At 41.0% G+C, this 14,071-nt stretch overlaps 2 protein-coding genes across 3 annotated transcripts; both read right to left on the reverse strand.

The window, feature by feature from the left end:
• Positions 1 to 807: 807 nt before the first annotated feature.
• Positions 808 to 2,596, reverse strand: LOC124405017 (uncharacterized histidine-rich protein DDB_G0274557-like). Its single transcript, XM_046879619.1, has 4 exons — positions 2,450 to 2,596; positions 1,385 to 1,452; positions 971 to 1,282; positions 808 to 873 (listed from the first exon to the last, which is right to left on the reverse strand). The coding sequence occupies exons 1-3, from the start codon at positions 2,468 to 2,470 to the stop codon at positions 1,033 to 1,035; spliced, it is 339 nt and encodes a 112-aa protein (XP_046735575.1). The 5' UTR covers positions 2,471 to 2,596; the 3' UTR covers positions 808 to 873; positions 971 to 1,032.
• A 4,653-nt stretch (positions 2,597 to 7,249) lies between these two features.
• Positions 7,250 to 12,584, reverse strand: LOC124405015 (prestin-like). 2 transcript variants are annotated; one of them, XM_046879613.1, is made up of 14 exons: positions 12,325 to 12,584; positions 11,682 to 11,790; positions 11,346 to 11,618; positions 11,094 to 11,266; positions 10,861 to 11,025; positions 10,668 to 10,772; positions 10,464 to 10,597; positions 10,215 to 10,377; positions 9,872 to 10,048; positions 9,530 to 9,802; positions 9,081 to 9,257; positions 8,940 to 9,008; positions 8,527 to 8,653; positions 7,250 to 7,446 (listed from the first exon to the last, which is right to left on the reverse strand). In XM_046879613.1, the coding sequence occupies exons 2-14, from the start codon at positions 11,776 to 11,778 to the stop codon at positions 7,256 to 7,258; spliced, it is 2,124 nt and encodes a 707-aa protein (XP_046735569.1). In that variant the 5' UTR covers positions 11,779 to 11,790; positions 12,325 to 12,584; the 3' UTR covers positions 7,250 to 7,255. The 2 variants fall into 2 exon arrangements, with proteins under 2 accessions (XP_046735569.1, XP_046735570.1); XM_046879614.1 differs by having other exon boundaries at positions 12,321 to 12,584.
• Positions 12,585 to 14,071: the final 1,487 nt, after the last annotated feature.

Genomic DNA, 14,071 nt, shown 5'->3' on the forward strand with positions numbered 1-14,071 from the left:
TTGCTTTCTTTCTTTCTTTTGCCTCCTTTCTTTTCGTTGGGTGAATTGGTTATTTCTTCACCCGTCAATTGCCTCTTACGACTATAACGATAGCTTGATAATATGTGTACAGCACAAGTGTCGTTGGTTAGAAAGTACGTTCTACTTCACCTCAACGACGTTACTGGGAATTTTTAAATCCGATGATTGACGCGGTTTTATTGCTAACGCGGATTTAACAAACACTTGATTCTAATATGCAAAGTTGAACGATTAGAATAGCGCCAACTTTCTGCGGCTTCTTTCACTCTTCTCATAATTATAACTAACAATAAAACAGATTTGGTTTTATTCTGACTGAATTTAGCATTCAACTTAAAGACTTAGTGCAACATTCGACTTACTCCGAGTTTAGGAAGTAGAAAAATGAGTCGATCAATATTACAATTTTCTCTATAAATTCGTATTTATTTTGTTGTAACAAAAAGCAAGAAAATAAAAATAGCTACAGCTATGATCATCTAACAATAAAATTACTAGATCGACAACTGGCCAAAGCTCGTCAAAACTCTGGATCGTCTTGCTCTACAACGATGACTTTTACAATTTATTATACGGAAAGAATAGATTAAATCTCTCGTCAGTTTGTACTGCGGTATCAGAATACACTTAAAGCTAACAATAAGTGAATTGGTTTTTAAGTGGTTACAAATTCTCAACCTATTTACGATCGATACATATCGGAACATTGTTTGATTACAGCTCATGGATGCGCACAATTTTGTGGTATAATGGAGATTGTTCGTCACGAATCTTATCGTGTAATTACAATTACAATATGAATTACATTACGTGTATAAATGTACATAAACCGAAACGTCGATTCGGCGTCAACTGAAACAGAGAAATCGGGAGATCAGACTCATGGAACAACAACAAACCCGAACAAATGGCACAAGACCCAGTAATTTCGTCTCGACTAATTACTTACCGAAATTATTTACACAAGAAGGTGACGCCGCCTCGACATCGGCTTTCAGACTCTCCTCCTGATCACCACCATGGCTTCTCCTCGTAGTGGACCGGGACGTGGACCTTCTCAACGTGGTGAACCGGCACGTGGATTTTCTCGACGTGGTGGACTGGGTAGGGCACTGGGACTGGGACCTTCTCCACGTGGTGGACATGGACCGGGACCGGGACCGCGACTTTCTCTACGTGGTGTACGGGGTACGCGACCTTCTTTACGTGGTGGTGATGCACGTTGTGGACGTGGTACGGGACGTGGATCACGTGGTGTTGGCTACGGGGATGAAATTCACGAGTTAATCGCGAAGACTCCAATAATTACACCGATTACACAGGTCAACAAGTGTTATCGTCGTTCTATATTCGTTATACTCACTGACTGCCACCCCAGCCTCCTGGTGCCGGTGCGCTGTTTACGGCGGCGAGCATTCCGCATACGAGAAGCTGAAACGTGTTTCGATATTTACGCGTTAGAAATTTACACCGAGACATGCAGTCTCTGGTTACAGCTATGCAAAGGCAATTGCGATTACCGTGACCTGAATGTCAGATTTTGCACGCATTTCACCGTTCGTTCGAAACTCTTTTTTACGAATGCGGACTGCATATTGCAATGTAATAAGTATACCTCACTACTCCACGATTAGTTTGCGAATCAACGAAATAGTAGGAAAAAAATTTAATCCAATTATCTAAAAAAGTACATTTTTCATACGTTCGAAATTCGAATTATTATGGGATGATTGCACCTTTTATGGTCACCTTTATTAAATTCTGTATTTATTAATTTCACTTGCCATCACTTCGATTACTTGATTTATGAGTTAAACACAATTCTGAGCAAATTTTGGCTAGAATTTTATTCAAAATTAGTATTCACTTCGGTACAAACATCTTCGTACTATTTGTGGACATTGCAGTACTGACAGATTGAAAACTAAGCGACACGTATTTTTTTGTATCTGCCATTAAAAACTTTGGGGGGGATGAAACAACCCTACAAAGTAAGGGATGTCAAGTGATGATTAGGCAGATCCACCCACAAGAATGTAATATTTTTGATCCAATCCAACTGGAAAAGTTTTTCCATAAGGAGAAATGAAAAACTGCAAAATCGCCCCTTGACTGCATGCTTTACTTTGGAGGTTAGTTTCACCCCCTCAAAGTGTATAATAGCAGTTGAAAAAAAATACGTGTCGCTTAGTTTTCAGTCTACTATAACATATTAAAAAAGTAATCAAATCGAAGAGATCGACCCGGGATACCTTCCCTGTAAGTTGAGCAAAACGAACCTTACACTTGAACTACCGATAAAAAGACTTTAAAAGAAAAGAAAAAAACCAAATACGAACGATTCGAAGTCCCGCAATTAAGGCAAGTTGGAAAATTCTAAGTGACGATAAATCGAGTGTGAGAAATGAACAGTTTTTTCAATACTCACGGCGACGGTGAAGGAGTACATATTGGAATCGAGGATTTTGTTCACCGTTTGCGAACGCTGATACAGTTCTGCCTTTTTGCCGCGTTCGATGTGTTTATAAAGGAGAAGCCGAGACGACGGTGTTTGCCGAAAGCTCGGGGGTGGGAGGCCCGGGCATCGGCTGTATGCGTATGACTTGCCTTACGTAAAACAAGGAAGCGCGTAAGCCTCCGCATGCGTTCGGCATGCGGCCGATTCGACGCAGAACGCACGCACACTGCTTTATGCGCTCCACGAGAAATTGCGCGAGCACACGACGGTCTCCATGTCTCGGTGAGGATCTCGCAATATCAAATGTAACTCGAGCGCCTTGATTTTTTACTTCACGTATATTCGTATTCCACGTGGTCCTCCGTTTTCGCCGGCTTAATCGAGCCCAACTCACTCCGCTACCTGCAAGTCGTTACCGATCTTTCGAATTGTTCACACGCTGCACCGAATTAAGGATTTGCCGGCTGTGTACATTCTCAATCAAAAGTGAGTCTCGTCGATGATATTATATTTTATATTTTATTGTTATGACATAAAAATCGGAAAAAATCAACCACGATGAGAAATTTAAATTTTAGTAATAAGAATAATAATAATAATGCCTGAAAGTTATTGATTCATTGTTTAAGCAAAACATTGTTTGACAAATTTATAGGAATGTTTTTTTCATTGATTTTTTTTTTGTCATGTGAAATGAATTCGTTGATTTTTCTGAATACACATGAATATTTCAAGAATTTTCTTTTACGTTACTTTGAAATTTTCGTTTTTGAAAATTTCTAACGAAAGTGTTCGTTCAGTGCCCCGGAAACTTCTGAATTGTGATGTACAACGTTTTTACGAAAACGTATCCGAAATTCATGATTTTTCCTCCATTTTTCAAAGTTTACAAATTGTCGATAAACCGAAAATTCAAAATAACAAGACAATTCTTCAAAATTCATGTGTAATCGGCAAAATCAAAGAATTCGTTTTCACATGACAAAAAAATCATTTCGTAAAAATTTGTCAAGTAATTTATTGATAACTTTATCATTCAAATTTAATTTTCTTATCATCTTCATTGTGGTTGATTTTTTCCGCATTTCTTATCTTATCATTAAAGTATTCAATATTGTCGTCGAGACTCACTTTTCGTTTAGAATCTATAGCCAGTGTATCCTTGAACTGCGACTATATTCATCCTTACCAATGAACTTGTCAATAAATCTGCGGGCAGATTTTACGATCGAATTTCTGTAGCCCGATCGCGAATCGTTGGTAGATCGTTCCTCAATACGTATATGTATACGAGATTTACTTTTATCTGCATTAGTTTTTCACGACAAACGATAAAAATATTATTTTGGTTACGGTTGTTGCTATTTTCTTTTCGTTTTAATTCCAGTAGTTTAAAGTTTGAAGACGAAAAATCGAGTTCCTATTTCGAGCTGAGATCGAGATCGAGAAGAGCACGAAACGTCAGCTCGATGTGTTACTTTATTCGTTATTAACGAAGTTACCGCCGATCAAACCAACGGCAACCGACTGTCACGAAATTCTACTTCTACCGGGATATATATAACGTTGGTTTTACCTCGTTTCAAGGCAAATTGTTAATGTAGTTCGAGAAACTGTATACCTCTAATCTAACACGTTGTCTGATTGGTAAAAGTAATGTTTTTCTGTGATTGTAATGAATTATTCTATTCATACCTATAGGATATGATAAATCGTCAAATGTGAGAACGGGCCATTGCTTTTTATTATTCACGCACTCGATGATTTATCACGGAAACTGTGCGTGACTCGAGGTAAAAATATTCATCGGACTGAAAAGAGTAAAAAGCGTTTACTTTTACCCGTCAAATAGGGACGATCATTCACCGCCGTTCTTAAAACTACATCGTTGTCACTTTTCCCTAAATTGGAAATCAAATAATTAATCTTTGAATTTTCTCACGCGACACAAGTACGAATCGCAAAATTATACTCGGATATCCGCGATGATTCCTGACCATTATCAAGCTTTGATCTCGTCGACATGATATATTCAGAACACTTTACATTTATAGTCTAAGAATGACCAAGAATAATCTTTTTTTGATTAAATCGATCATTTTTTCCCATGACTCAAGTATAATTAATTATTTTTCCTGACCATCGATTTTTGCATGTTACTCCCATGAAAGAGGCAATAAAATATCAATTATTATCCTTGTCTTAGTCACTAAGGTTCACCTGAAATTGAAAAACATTTTGAATAAAACTATAAATCATCAACAAACTTTTCCACCATAAAGACTACGTACATAAATTTACGGAATTTTGGTTTCATATGCACCGGTTTAAAAAAAAAAAAATGCTCGATAAAGATTATAATTTTGAGCTGAGTGTCCATCGTCTAGACTCCATTCGACCGATTTTCCAAAGACTGGACAGCACGTCGAGAATCTTCTATTCAGGGCCGAATCAAAGCCGGCAATAGAAACCTTCCGCGCATAAAGATTACATGCAAATTCCTATGAGGGTTAATGAGAATGTCGTAGACGTATGAGTACATCAGACATCGACGATCATCCCGGAGTCTCTCAGCGTAGCTCTTTAGTCCGTCGGATTGCAAAGGCGGCGTGTTGTGACAGGCCGGAATAATAATTCCGTCGAACGGCATGAATAGAAATCTAAATCCCAGTCACAGTTCGAATTTTTTATAAGTAAGCATGTATCAACAATGGCACGGATAAAGTCCTGCTGCTTAGGGGGGCCCATAACGGCCTGCCTGCCTGCGCCTTAAACGGCTGAATAAAATTGCCCGAGAAATAAAAGAGCGGCATTACACTATCCGCATATTTGCGGCCCAATTAGTACCGCGATTGTGGAATGGAACGGATTCATCGTCGACGATTCCATCCATACGTGCATTATATGGTGGACAGGTGGAACAGGCGTGGAGAAAGTCTTTCATAATCCTTGCAGCAGCAGGTAAGGTTGTGAACACGTCAACGTGACCTAATCATCTCACTGCTGCCGCATTTCGTGTCACATCTCCTATATATAATTCAGGCATAGCGTTAGGAAATTTTTTACCTGGACTTAATTTTCGGCTTTCCTTCGTCGTCCAGAAGAAATTTTGCGCAATTCCCTACTTATGCAACTTTTTACAACGATTGTTATATTTCCGCACCGTCTCCTCGGCTACTTTATGGTCTCCGGGGCGAGTCGAGGGCCGGACGGAAGTTGCCGGAGACTCGGGAACTCGATCGTGTAATTCAATGGGGATAATAAGAGTAAAAATCAACGCCTGATAGAAAGTATCATACATCGGAATATCGTGCGTATGATGCCTGCATGTTATGTATATATGTAATGAGACTGGGTGTAGCAAACCGCGTTTCATTTTCACTTCTCTTCGTATTTTTTATGTTTTATGCTTTTCTCTTGGACTCGTTTCATTTTTTCAATGCCACCTGTGATACTGCTGTGAAATAAATAAACGGGTTAAAACAACGTCGATTTTTTACTCTTATTGATCATACTAAATCGCGATCGACAGAAGATTCGAAACAAATTCATTCCGGACGTTCATTCGAATTTTCACCACTTTTAATCATCTCTCATATAAGGCTGAATTATATTTATACTCACCTGATTAAATACCCCCGATAAATTATGATGGTTTCTCTATTTTCTTCCTTTTCTCTTCATTTCAATCACATTGATGGCTGAATAAACTCTAATCTCTTCACTGTTAATATTGGTGATATTTTTTTGCAACATAATTTGAGTTTTTGAATCAACACGCGGGTGCCGATTCTATAAATAATATAAAAACGTCGTATAAAATTGCAGTGTAAAACATTCAGGGTCATATTTTTAATAAATTTATGCCATTATCGTGAATGACAGGCTGCTAATTCTTTTTTAAGATCTTACGGTAACAACCGACGTAACGATCATTCAAATTACACATGGATGGCCCATCTATATTGCGGGTTTAAAATCTTTATTGCACCCGATAAAAGACGCATCTATGAATTGCCGTGAAAGGCATAAATCATAACAGCGAAGAAATCTCGGTTACACGAGTAACGCGCTCGAACATAATTAAATATACCTATACTTTAGTCGATTTGAAGGTATATTATAACACGTGGAATCTACCATTTAGGCCACACATGTTGAGTAATATGTGACCAAATATTTATCGATCATATTTTGTAATTATAGTTTTCTCCTCGAATCTGGACAGCCGAAGAATTTATACGATATTGAATGTGTGTGTGTGTGTGTGTGTAATTCGAAGTGTAAGTTATACAAAGACGGCTCTGTGAAATTCAACGATTGGTATTATGACATGATATAACTGTGGTTCACCTTTTCGTTTTATTTATTACCTTTTTTTCAATACCGCACTGGAATTCGTTCGCAAATTATGCCCAAGGGAAGTAAAATAAATTACTAATACACGCGTACGTTCTACCGGAAATAAAACAACATCGCCATGTAAGCTTCGATAGAAGTTTGCTCGTCCACTTTCGTTTTATTACGTATGTCACGTGATCCTCGCGATCCATATAATTACCGAATTATGTGACGGATTACGCAAGCTATAATCGCGAGCACTGGCAAATTTATGGTCTCGGGTCGAACGCGAATTTAATAGTACATACAACTTAGAATTGCAGCGATTGTTCCAAGCTTGCTGACTTCAATTTTCAAAAATCACCACCGTGACCCTGATTGCCACGGAAATTTTTGTTACAATCGATCACAATTTGCACATTCAAAGAGCTCTGGTCATAATCTGCTCGAGCAGCATTCGTCTTCCTCTGGATGAACTTCCTGGGGCGGGATCGGCGAGGTCAGAGTGAAGGATCTCTGGTGAAGTGCGAAGTTCACCGCGTCCCCGATCGTCGGAAACATTGTGAAGTAGTGACCCTCCTTTCTCTCGGCAGTGTTGCACTTTCTCATCGTTTCGTAGACGGGACCTGAAACGAATGAAATGACCGCATAACGAGGCGAGATTGACGGGCGACGCGTAAGTACGTGACGCTGCTGAAAATAAAAGGAAAAAACCGATTCTCAACGAAAAGGGAATCGTGAATTCGCATTCATGTATAAAGAACACGGCGAAATTCGATCGTTGCGCAATCCCTACGCTTCCCTACACATGCATTTCGCGTCCGGATACGTGCAGAAGTGAACTTCATTTAAAGCCGCTGAAAACTTTCCAAGTGTCTTGTAGGTTTCTTTTTTTTTTTTTTCTTTTTTTTTTTTTAAGTAACTGATCACTGGTTCGTTCAAATTTTACGCCAGACACCGAATGCAGCTGATATCTTTTCTTTTTTTCCAGATTTGAATCAACCGTCTGTAATTCTATAGCAAAGTCCACTCTTCGACGTTAACCCTTTGAGTCATAGTGTTGAAGTATTCATACCGGCTGTTTTATATTCATTTTTTGTGTGTTTAGAGAATTTATCAACGTATTTTTTTGCAGTTTTTTTTACGATTTTGGGTAGTATACTAATAGGTTTTTAATACTCGAGAATATTAGTGGGATATAATGTAAATTACTATTGTTAGAAATGAATTGATTGAAAAAAATCGTTACAATTGAAGGAATAATTCATTTCCGAGAAAGTTACACTTCTGCGCGTATACATGTTTTACATAGATTATAAGTTTTTGTGGTTTTGTTGGTTTTATGAGTTTGAAGTCGGATTTAAGAAATTCAAAATGGCAGATCCAATATGGCGGACGAAAATTTTAGATTCGATCGAATCCGGAGAGAAAACTCTATCCAGGGGTTTTTGGGGTCGCTGATGATGAATCTAAAATCAGATTTTGAAAATTTAGTATGGCGAATCCAATTGGTGACCCGAAAAACCCTTGCATCGAGTTTTTGACCGTATTCCACCAAGTTTGAAATTTTCGTCCGCCGCATTGGATCCGCCATATTGAATTTTTGAAATCTGATTTCAGATCCGTCATCAGCTACCCCGAAAACCATGAAATGCTATCTTGTTACAAAAGTTGACTCAGGCTGAGACGAAAAAAAATTAGCTCACCTGAACACCCGGTTATATAAACCGTGACTTGTATTGTATGGAACTCGTCGATGATGTTGCGAAGCGTTCCAACGCCAGCTGGATCGACGTAAGTCAACGCCGAGAGATCCAATATCAAGACTTTCAACTGTGAGAAGAGAAAAAAAATTGCGTAAGCAGCTGTGACCGAACGGCATCAATGATTATACCTCTACTCTCAAGGTTAATCAATTTTCTCGCGTTAACGTCAGTCGTCGGCATCGAGCATTGTGCCGAGACGTCAGAACTGGGTCGAAGTTGTTGCATTCGACTCCATTGATAATAGAAAGGAACAACGTTCGTGAGCAAATAGAGGCTAATGCGAAACTATCGGTAATCATGTACATAATTTGACGAGCTTGAGAGTAGAATTGTGGATTTTCTGCCGCTCTTACGATGTTTGGAGTGATGCTCGAAAATCCGTCCACGTGTTCCTCGTCAAATCCTCCGTTGACGTACCCCTTCTGAAATTTCGAATATCAGAAATACAGAAACTGTATACCTAATCGCCACGTCGTTCAAAGCCGATGACCTACTTGCTCGGTTTTTTCAATCCTCTCCGTCTCTTTGGCCGCGATTTTCGACCGCTTTATCAGTTCCTCCTGAGGTACAACCCCGGCAATCTTGTAAGCCTCGTTTCGGAAAAGATGGCGGGAAGCGAAGTTCAGCCCACCGCAATAGTGGAGCATTTTTACCCCAGGCAACTCGACTGTCTACGGTGAACAAAAACGAGGAGGATAAAAATCGCACTTTATTGACCTGAAGAATCATCGTGAGAATGAAAGATGATCATAATTTATTGGCACTTTCGAATACCTATTACATCAGATCAGGTATATATTTTACCACTCGATTTCAAATGTCAGTGAGATAAACAAGCCTGTAGAAATGAAAAAAGTATAAAAATCGAACTGAGGTAATAGTCGTTGTGAAATTCCAAAACACGAGGATCTAAAACGTCGTATATCATGTCGAGCATACTCACTCCTCTGTAACGCTTGACGTCGAGGTAAATCTCGGTTCCGGGTACCAGGCCCATTCTGCATACGTAAGGCCGCATGGATAGGATGAGCAGCGAAACCAGCGACACGGTCATCCCGGCCAAAAGCCCGTACTCAATGTCGAGGAAGACCACCGTGAGGAAGGTGGTCATCCAAACGGCAGCGTCGACCCGAGAGAGGGACCAGAACTTGCGGAACTGCCTGACTTGCAGGAGCATCCCCTTGAGGGCGACGACGATTATGCTGGCCAAAACGCACTGTGGAATAAATTATCAGCGTCAGTTTTTTCCCCGCAGCCGAGTCTATGTCTACCGTAATTTCCTCACCCTTGGAAGTGGCTCGAAAAACGGACCGACCCAAAGCAGCACGCAGAGCAATAAACCGCAGGACACTAAACTCGCCAGTTGACTTCGACCCCCGACCGTTTCCTGGATCATCGACCTTGACAGCGAGGCTGTGAACGGCATGCAGGAAAAGAAGGAACCCACCAGGTTACCTGCACCCTGTAAACGCATCGCGGAAGCAAGATTTTAGGGTGCTAATATTGCGGTTAGGCTTGATTTAAATATGAGTTTGAAAGGTGGATAAAGACTACCGTCTTTTGGGTTAGTTAAACCTCAAAACGGAGTTGCATAACCTCGAATTTACGTTTGGTAATTAAAGGCCTACTTGAGCCAGGAGTTCTTGGTTTGAATCAACCTCGTAGTTGTTCCTCTGGGCAAATATCAAAGCCATGGACATCGATATGGTGTAAGAAACCATAGTTATTACGAAGCTGTCGACGAAAACTACAGGAACGAGTTCCAGGGGCGGTAAAGTCGGGGGCGGTAACCTGCGGGAGAATTTCCGGGTGAAAGAAATCGTCGATCAAGTAAACAGGAGAGATTTGAATGGAGAGAATGGAAGCGTTATAAGTACCCGACTGGGATGTTCCCGACTGTCGTAACGCCGTAACCGTCGGCCAGGTTCAACTGCGTGGACAAAATCGTGCCAGCGAGAACTGCTAGCATTTCGATCGGTATGGGAATCGCGCACTTCTTAGCCAGCAAAACCTGCGGGGATGACATGGGGGGTGAAAATCAATCAGTGCCGTGGTGAAGAGACGAGTGTCCACCGACTTACCTTCAACACTTCGTTGTTGAATGTTAAAACGATGATCGTGACTGCGGACAGAATGGTCGCAGTGATGTTGAGGTTTTCAATGTAGCTAAAGATGTCGACGTAGGTCTGAAAAGGTAGGAAGTATAGGACTAAGCTAATCGTTAACGTCCTCAGCTAGGCAACCCGCTCTATTTAACTGCCGTCACTATATTACCATGACGATTTTGAAGATACCGGTTCGACTAGGCAGCTTCAACCCCAAAAGATCCTTGATCTGTGACGTCAGAACATGGATGGCTGCCGCAGTGGTGAATCCGCTGACGAGAGTGTCCGAAAGCAGGGTGGAAATGACGCCAAGTCGCAAAAAGTGCATGCCGAGCTGAGGGATGAAAGCGGACTGGATTAGTCTGTCGGTAAAATCGCGACGATCGGGAGTTGCCTGAGTACCTGGATAATGGCGACTGTGAATGTGATCGCGGTCGCCACTTCCGTCGACGAATAGTAGCCGCTTTCCTCGGGAAAAGTCGACTCTACAGTGGTTCCATTTCCGGCTGTAAGTCCCGGTGAACTGTGCCGAGCGACGATCTTACCGGTCATGAGGCAGACCAAAGCAAAGGAACCTGATGGCAGGACGGAGAAATCGGTATTTTTGATACGATCGTGAGGACGAGTGTTTGCTCCGTGGTGCATGGAAATTACCCATCGAGTTGTGCTTCGAAGTGCCGAGGAAGAGGTAGACCAGGACCGGGAAGAAGGCCATGTAGATACCGATCACCGGAGACACGTTTCCCAATATGGCGTAGGCCATCCCCTGCGGAATGTGCATCACGGCGACGGTAACGCCGGCGACAAGATCGCCGGATATTTCCCGTCTCCATCCGTATTTAGGGAGCCAATTGGTCAGAGGAATCGTCCGGCGCAAAAACTCGCCGAGACTGAAGCTCCGGCACTTCTTCGAGACTGCCTTACCGACTGAAAAACGGAATATCGTTGGAGAAAATCGGGACTCTATCGACTGGCTTTGACTCAACTCACTCGGTCTTTTGGGCTTCGTGTAATCACAGACTCGCTGGAGTTCGTTGAGCTGATAAACGGGCCTTCGAACGGTAACTTCTGGGCCGATATCCGCCATTTTGGTCCCTATCTACGAGCAGAAACGACCTTGGAGTAACGTGATCGGACTTAATGACCGTCGTCGACATTGACACCGTCGCATCTTTTGCAACAGTGCAGAAACACTTTTCCTTTATTGCCCATTTTCATCAACCAAAATCGGAGCAGACACGTTGCACGATTTCTTCAGCTCGACCAACGGACCGTGTCATCGTAACTCTCGAGGTGACTGACAAGATATTTGAGACGAAAAAAACACTTGCGTAATTCCGCGTCAACGATGATTATTATCGAAGAAACTTTACCGCAGTGACTTGACCTCCATTTACACGATATCGAGAAGATTTCTTCATGGTAATACTTACTGTTAGCCACTAGTTTATGGAAACTATATAGATTCATTCAAATTTTACCGCCTTCAGCGTTATGGGGCTCGATTATCAGATAACAGCAATTAAAAATCGACGAAAGGTTTTCTTTCAGCGACGTAATAATGACCTTTTCTGAATCTCGAATGTCCGAATAGATTCATCCAGTGTGTAAATAAAGTGGAAGGCTTACTTACGTGTGAGGATGTTCAGACCTGATTTTCCGCGTCCCCAAACGCCATGAACGGATCGTCGAGCAAATAAGAAGCGGACTGTCCACCAGGCGAAGTAAAGGAACACTAAACGGAGTCCGGAAAGCTGGATAAACAGCCTCTAACAACGAGAGTAGATTTCACTGATCTTGAAGTAGATCACGCGTCGCCAATTATACGTATTATGGAATTATTTTCAACTACACTTGTGTCCCAATAGCTCGTTTACAGTGTTGCTTTTACGACGCTATTTGTTCTGTATGAATGGACAAATTTTTTCATCTTAGTATGAGAGACGTGATAATGAAAGATAAACGACCGACGCTGTCCTTCGAAGTGACTACCCGAGTTACGCCATCGATTCAGGACTCTGGATAAGGCGGGTACGAGGACGTTAGTTTTCACTCTTCTGGCACCGAGAATTTCTCAACGTGGACAGTATTTTTCAAGTATTACTAGTGCAGTGATAACGACTCTATTATTCACCAGCAAACATGGAAGCACGCACTGCAGCTCTTTGATTCTAAAATAAGGTAGCTCGTGTCGTCGAAAGATAGATGGAAGCCTCAACAACGTGAGCTTACTTAGATGACTATCTTTATTTGCATTTACGCGAAGTTTTCTTATCACTGGCAAAGATAACGCTGGCTCAAGATCCGCTCTCTCTCTCTCTCTCTCCATCAGCTTTTTCCTCGGGTACAATTTGCCTGTAACGTACATTCAACTGCGCAGTAAAAAACCTTCGACTACCACATTACACTCAAGGATCTCCCGCCCATTTAGACACGTGTTTTGACTTTTACCGGTACCCGTTTAATTAATGTCCAATTCTTCGCTGTTGGTCATAGCAGAACGGTATTTATTGTACGACGTTTCGAATTGCGACGACCTTCAGGCCAGGATGTCCATGCAATAAATGAGGCAGTAGACCCGGAATGGGGAGATTTTTCTTTTTTACTGTTTTCAAGATTTTTCTGGTAAAAAAATGTTAGAAAATTTGAAGCGGGAGTCATTTTACTGTATATCATTGCTGAAAGATTTTTACATGTCATACCGGATTTTGGAAATTTTTTTTATATTTTTCGGAACCATTTTACGATTTGCAATTTTTTTTATCAACAAAATGAAGAGTAAAAATAAATGTCTCGCGAAAAATCTGACAAAACTCTCAACTCATCCGTAGTAAAACGACTCTCGCTGCTAATTTGTTTTTTTTAGTTTTTTATTCGGAAAAAGCATGAAAACAGTAAAAAGGAAAAATCTCCCCACTTCGGCTCTAAGCTTGAAAATTTTCATATCTGACACATGATTTTTCAGGATTTAAAAAAATTTTTAAATTGTATCGATCAATAACATGATTTTGAAAGATTGTAGAAAATTCAAACCGTATCGAAAAAATGTAAAGAAAAGATAACAGTGATTTTCAAAGTGAGAAGAATCATAAAAAAAGTTGCGGGCCAAATCCGAAAGTCAGACGCTTTTCAAAAGTCCCAAAAATCTCAGACCCGATTGACTTGTTGAATGTTCGCGCAACAGTCTTCGTCTTATTCTGCTCCCTGTTCTCGTGCAAAATTTTGCGTGCTGAAAGGAAATTATCGGGCAGAGAGAAAGAGAGAGAGAGAGATTTTAAAAATAGCTTTCCAGTGGTCTCGTTGAGAAGCGAGCACTTTGTCTGCGTGTGAGTGAGTCGAGTGCAAAAACGTGACGGTCTCTATGGGAATTGAGCAGGATC

Source organism: Diprion similis, chromosome 3 (assembly GCF_021155765.1).
Source record: "Diprion similis isolate iyDipSimi1 chromosome 3, iyDipSimi1.1, whole genome shotgun sequence".
Lineage (NCBI taxonomy): Eukaryota > Metazoa > Arthropoda > Insecta > Hymenoptera > Diprionidae > Diprion > Diprion similis.

Coding starts and splice junctions, on each gene's coding strand:
- LOC124405017 (XM_046879619.1), bottom strand. CDS start 2,470: ATGTACTCCTTCACCGTCGCC. Junction 1,453..2,449: donor TGTACTCCTTCACCGTCGCC/GTGAGTATTGAA, acceptor AACACGTTTCAG/CTTCTCGTATGCGGAATGCT. Junction 1,283..1,384: donor GGAGGCTGGGGTGGCAGTCA/GTGAGTATAACG, acceptor TCATCCCCGTAG/CCAACACCACGTGATCCACG.
- LOC124405015 (XM_046879613.1), bottom strand. CDS start 11,778: ATGGCGGATATCGGCCCAGAAGTTACCGTTCGAAGGCCCGTTTATCAG. Junction 9,258..9,529: donor ACGTCAAGCGTTACAGAGGA/GTGAGTATGCTC, acceptor TGTTCACCGTAG/ACAGTCGAGTTGCCTGGGGT. Junction 8,654..8,939: donor CGAGCATCACTCCAAACATC/GTAAGAGCGGCA, acceptor CTCTTCTCACAG/TTGAAAGTCTTGATATTGGA.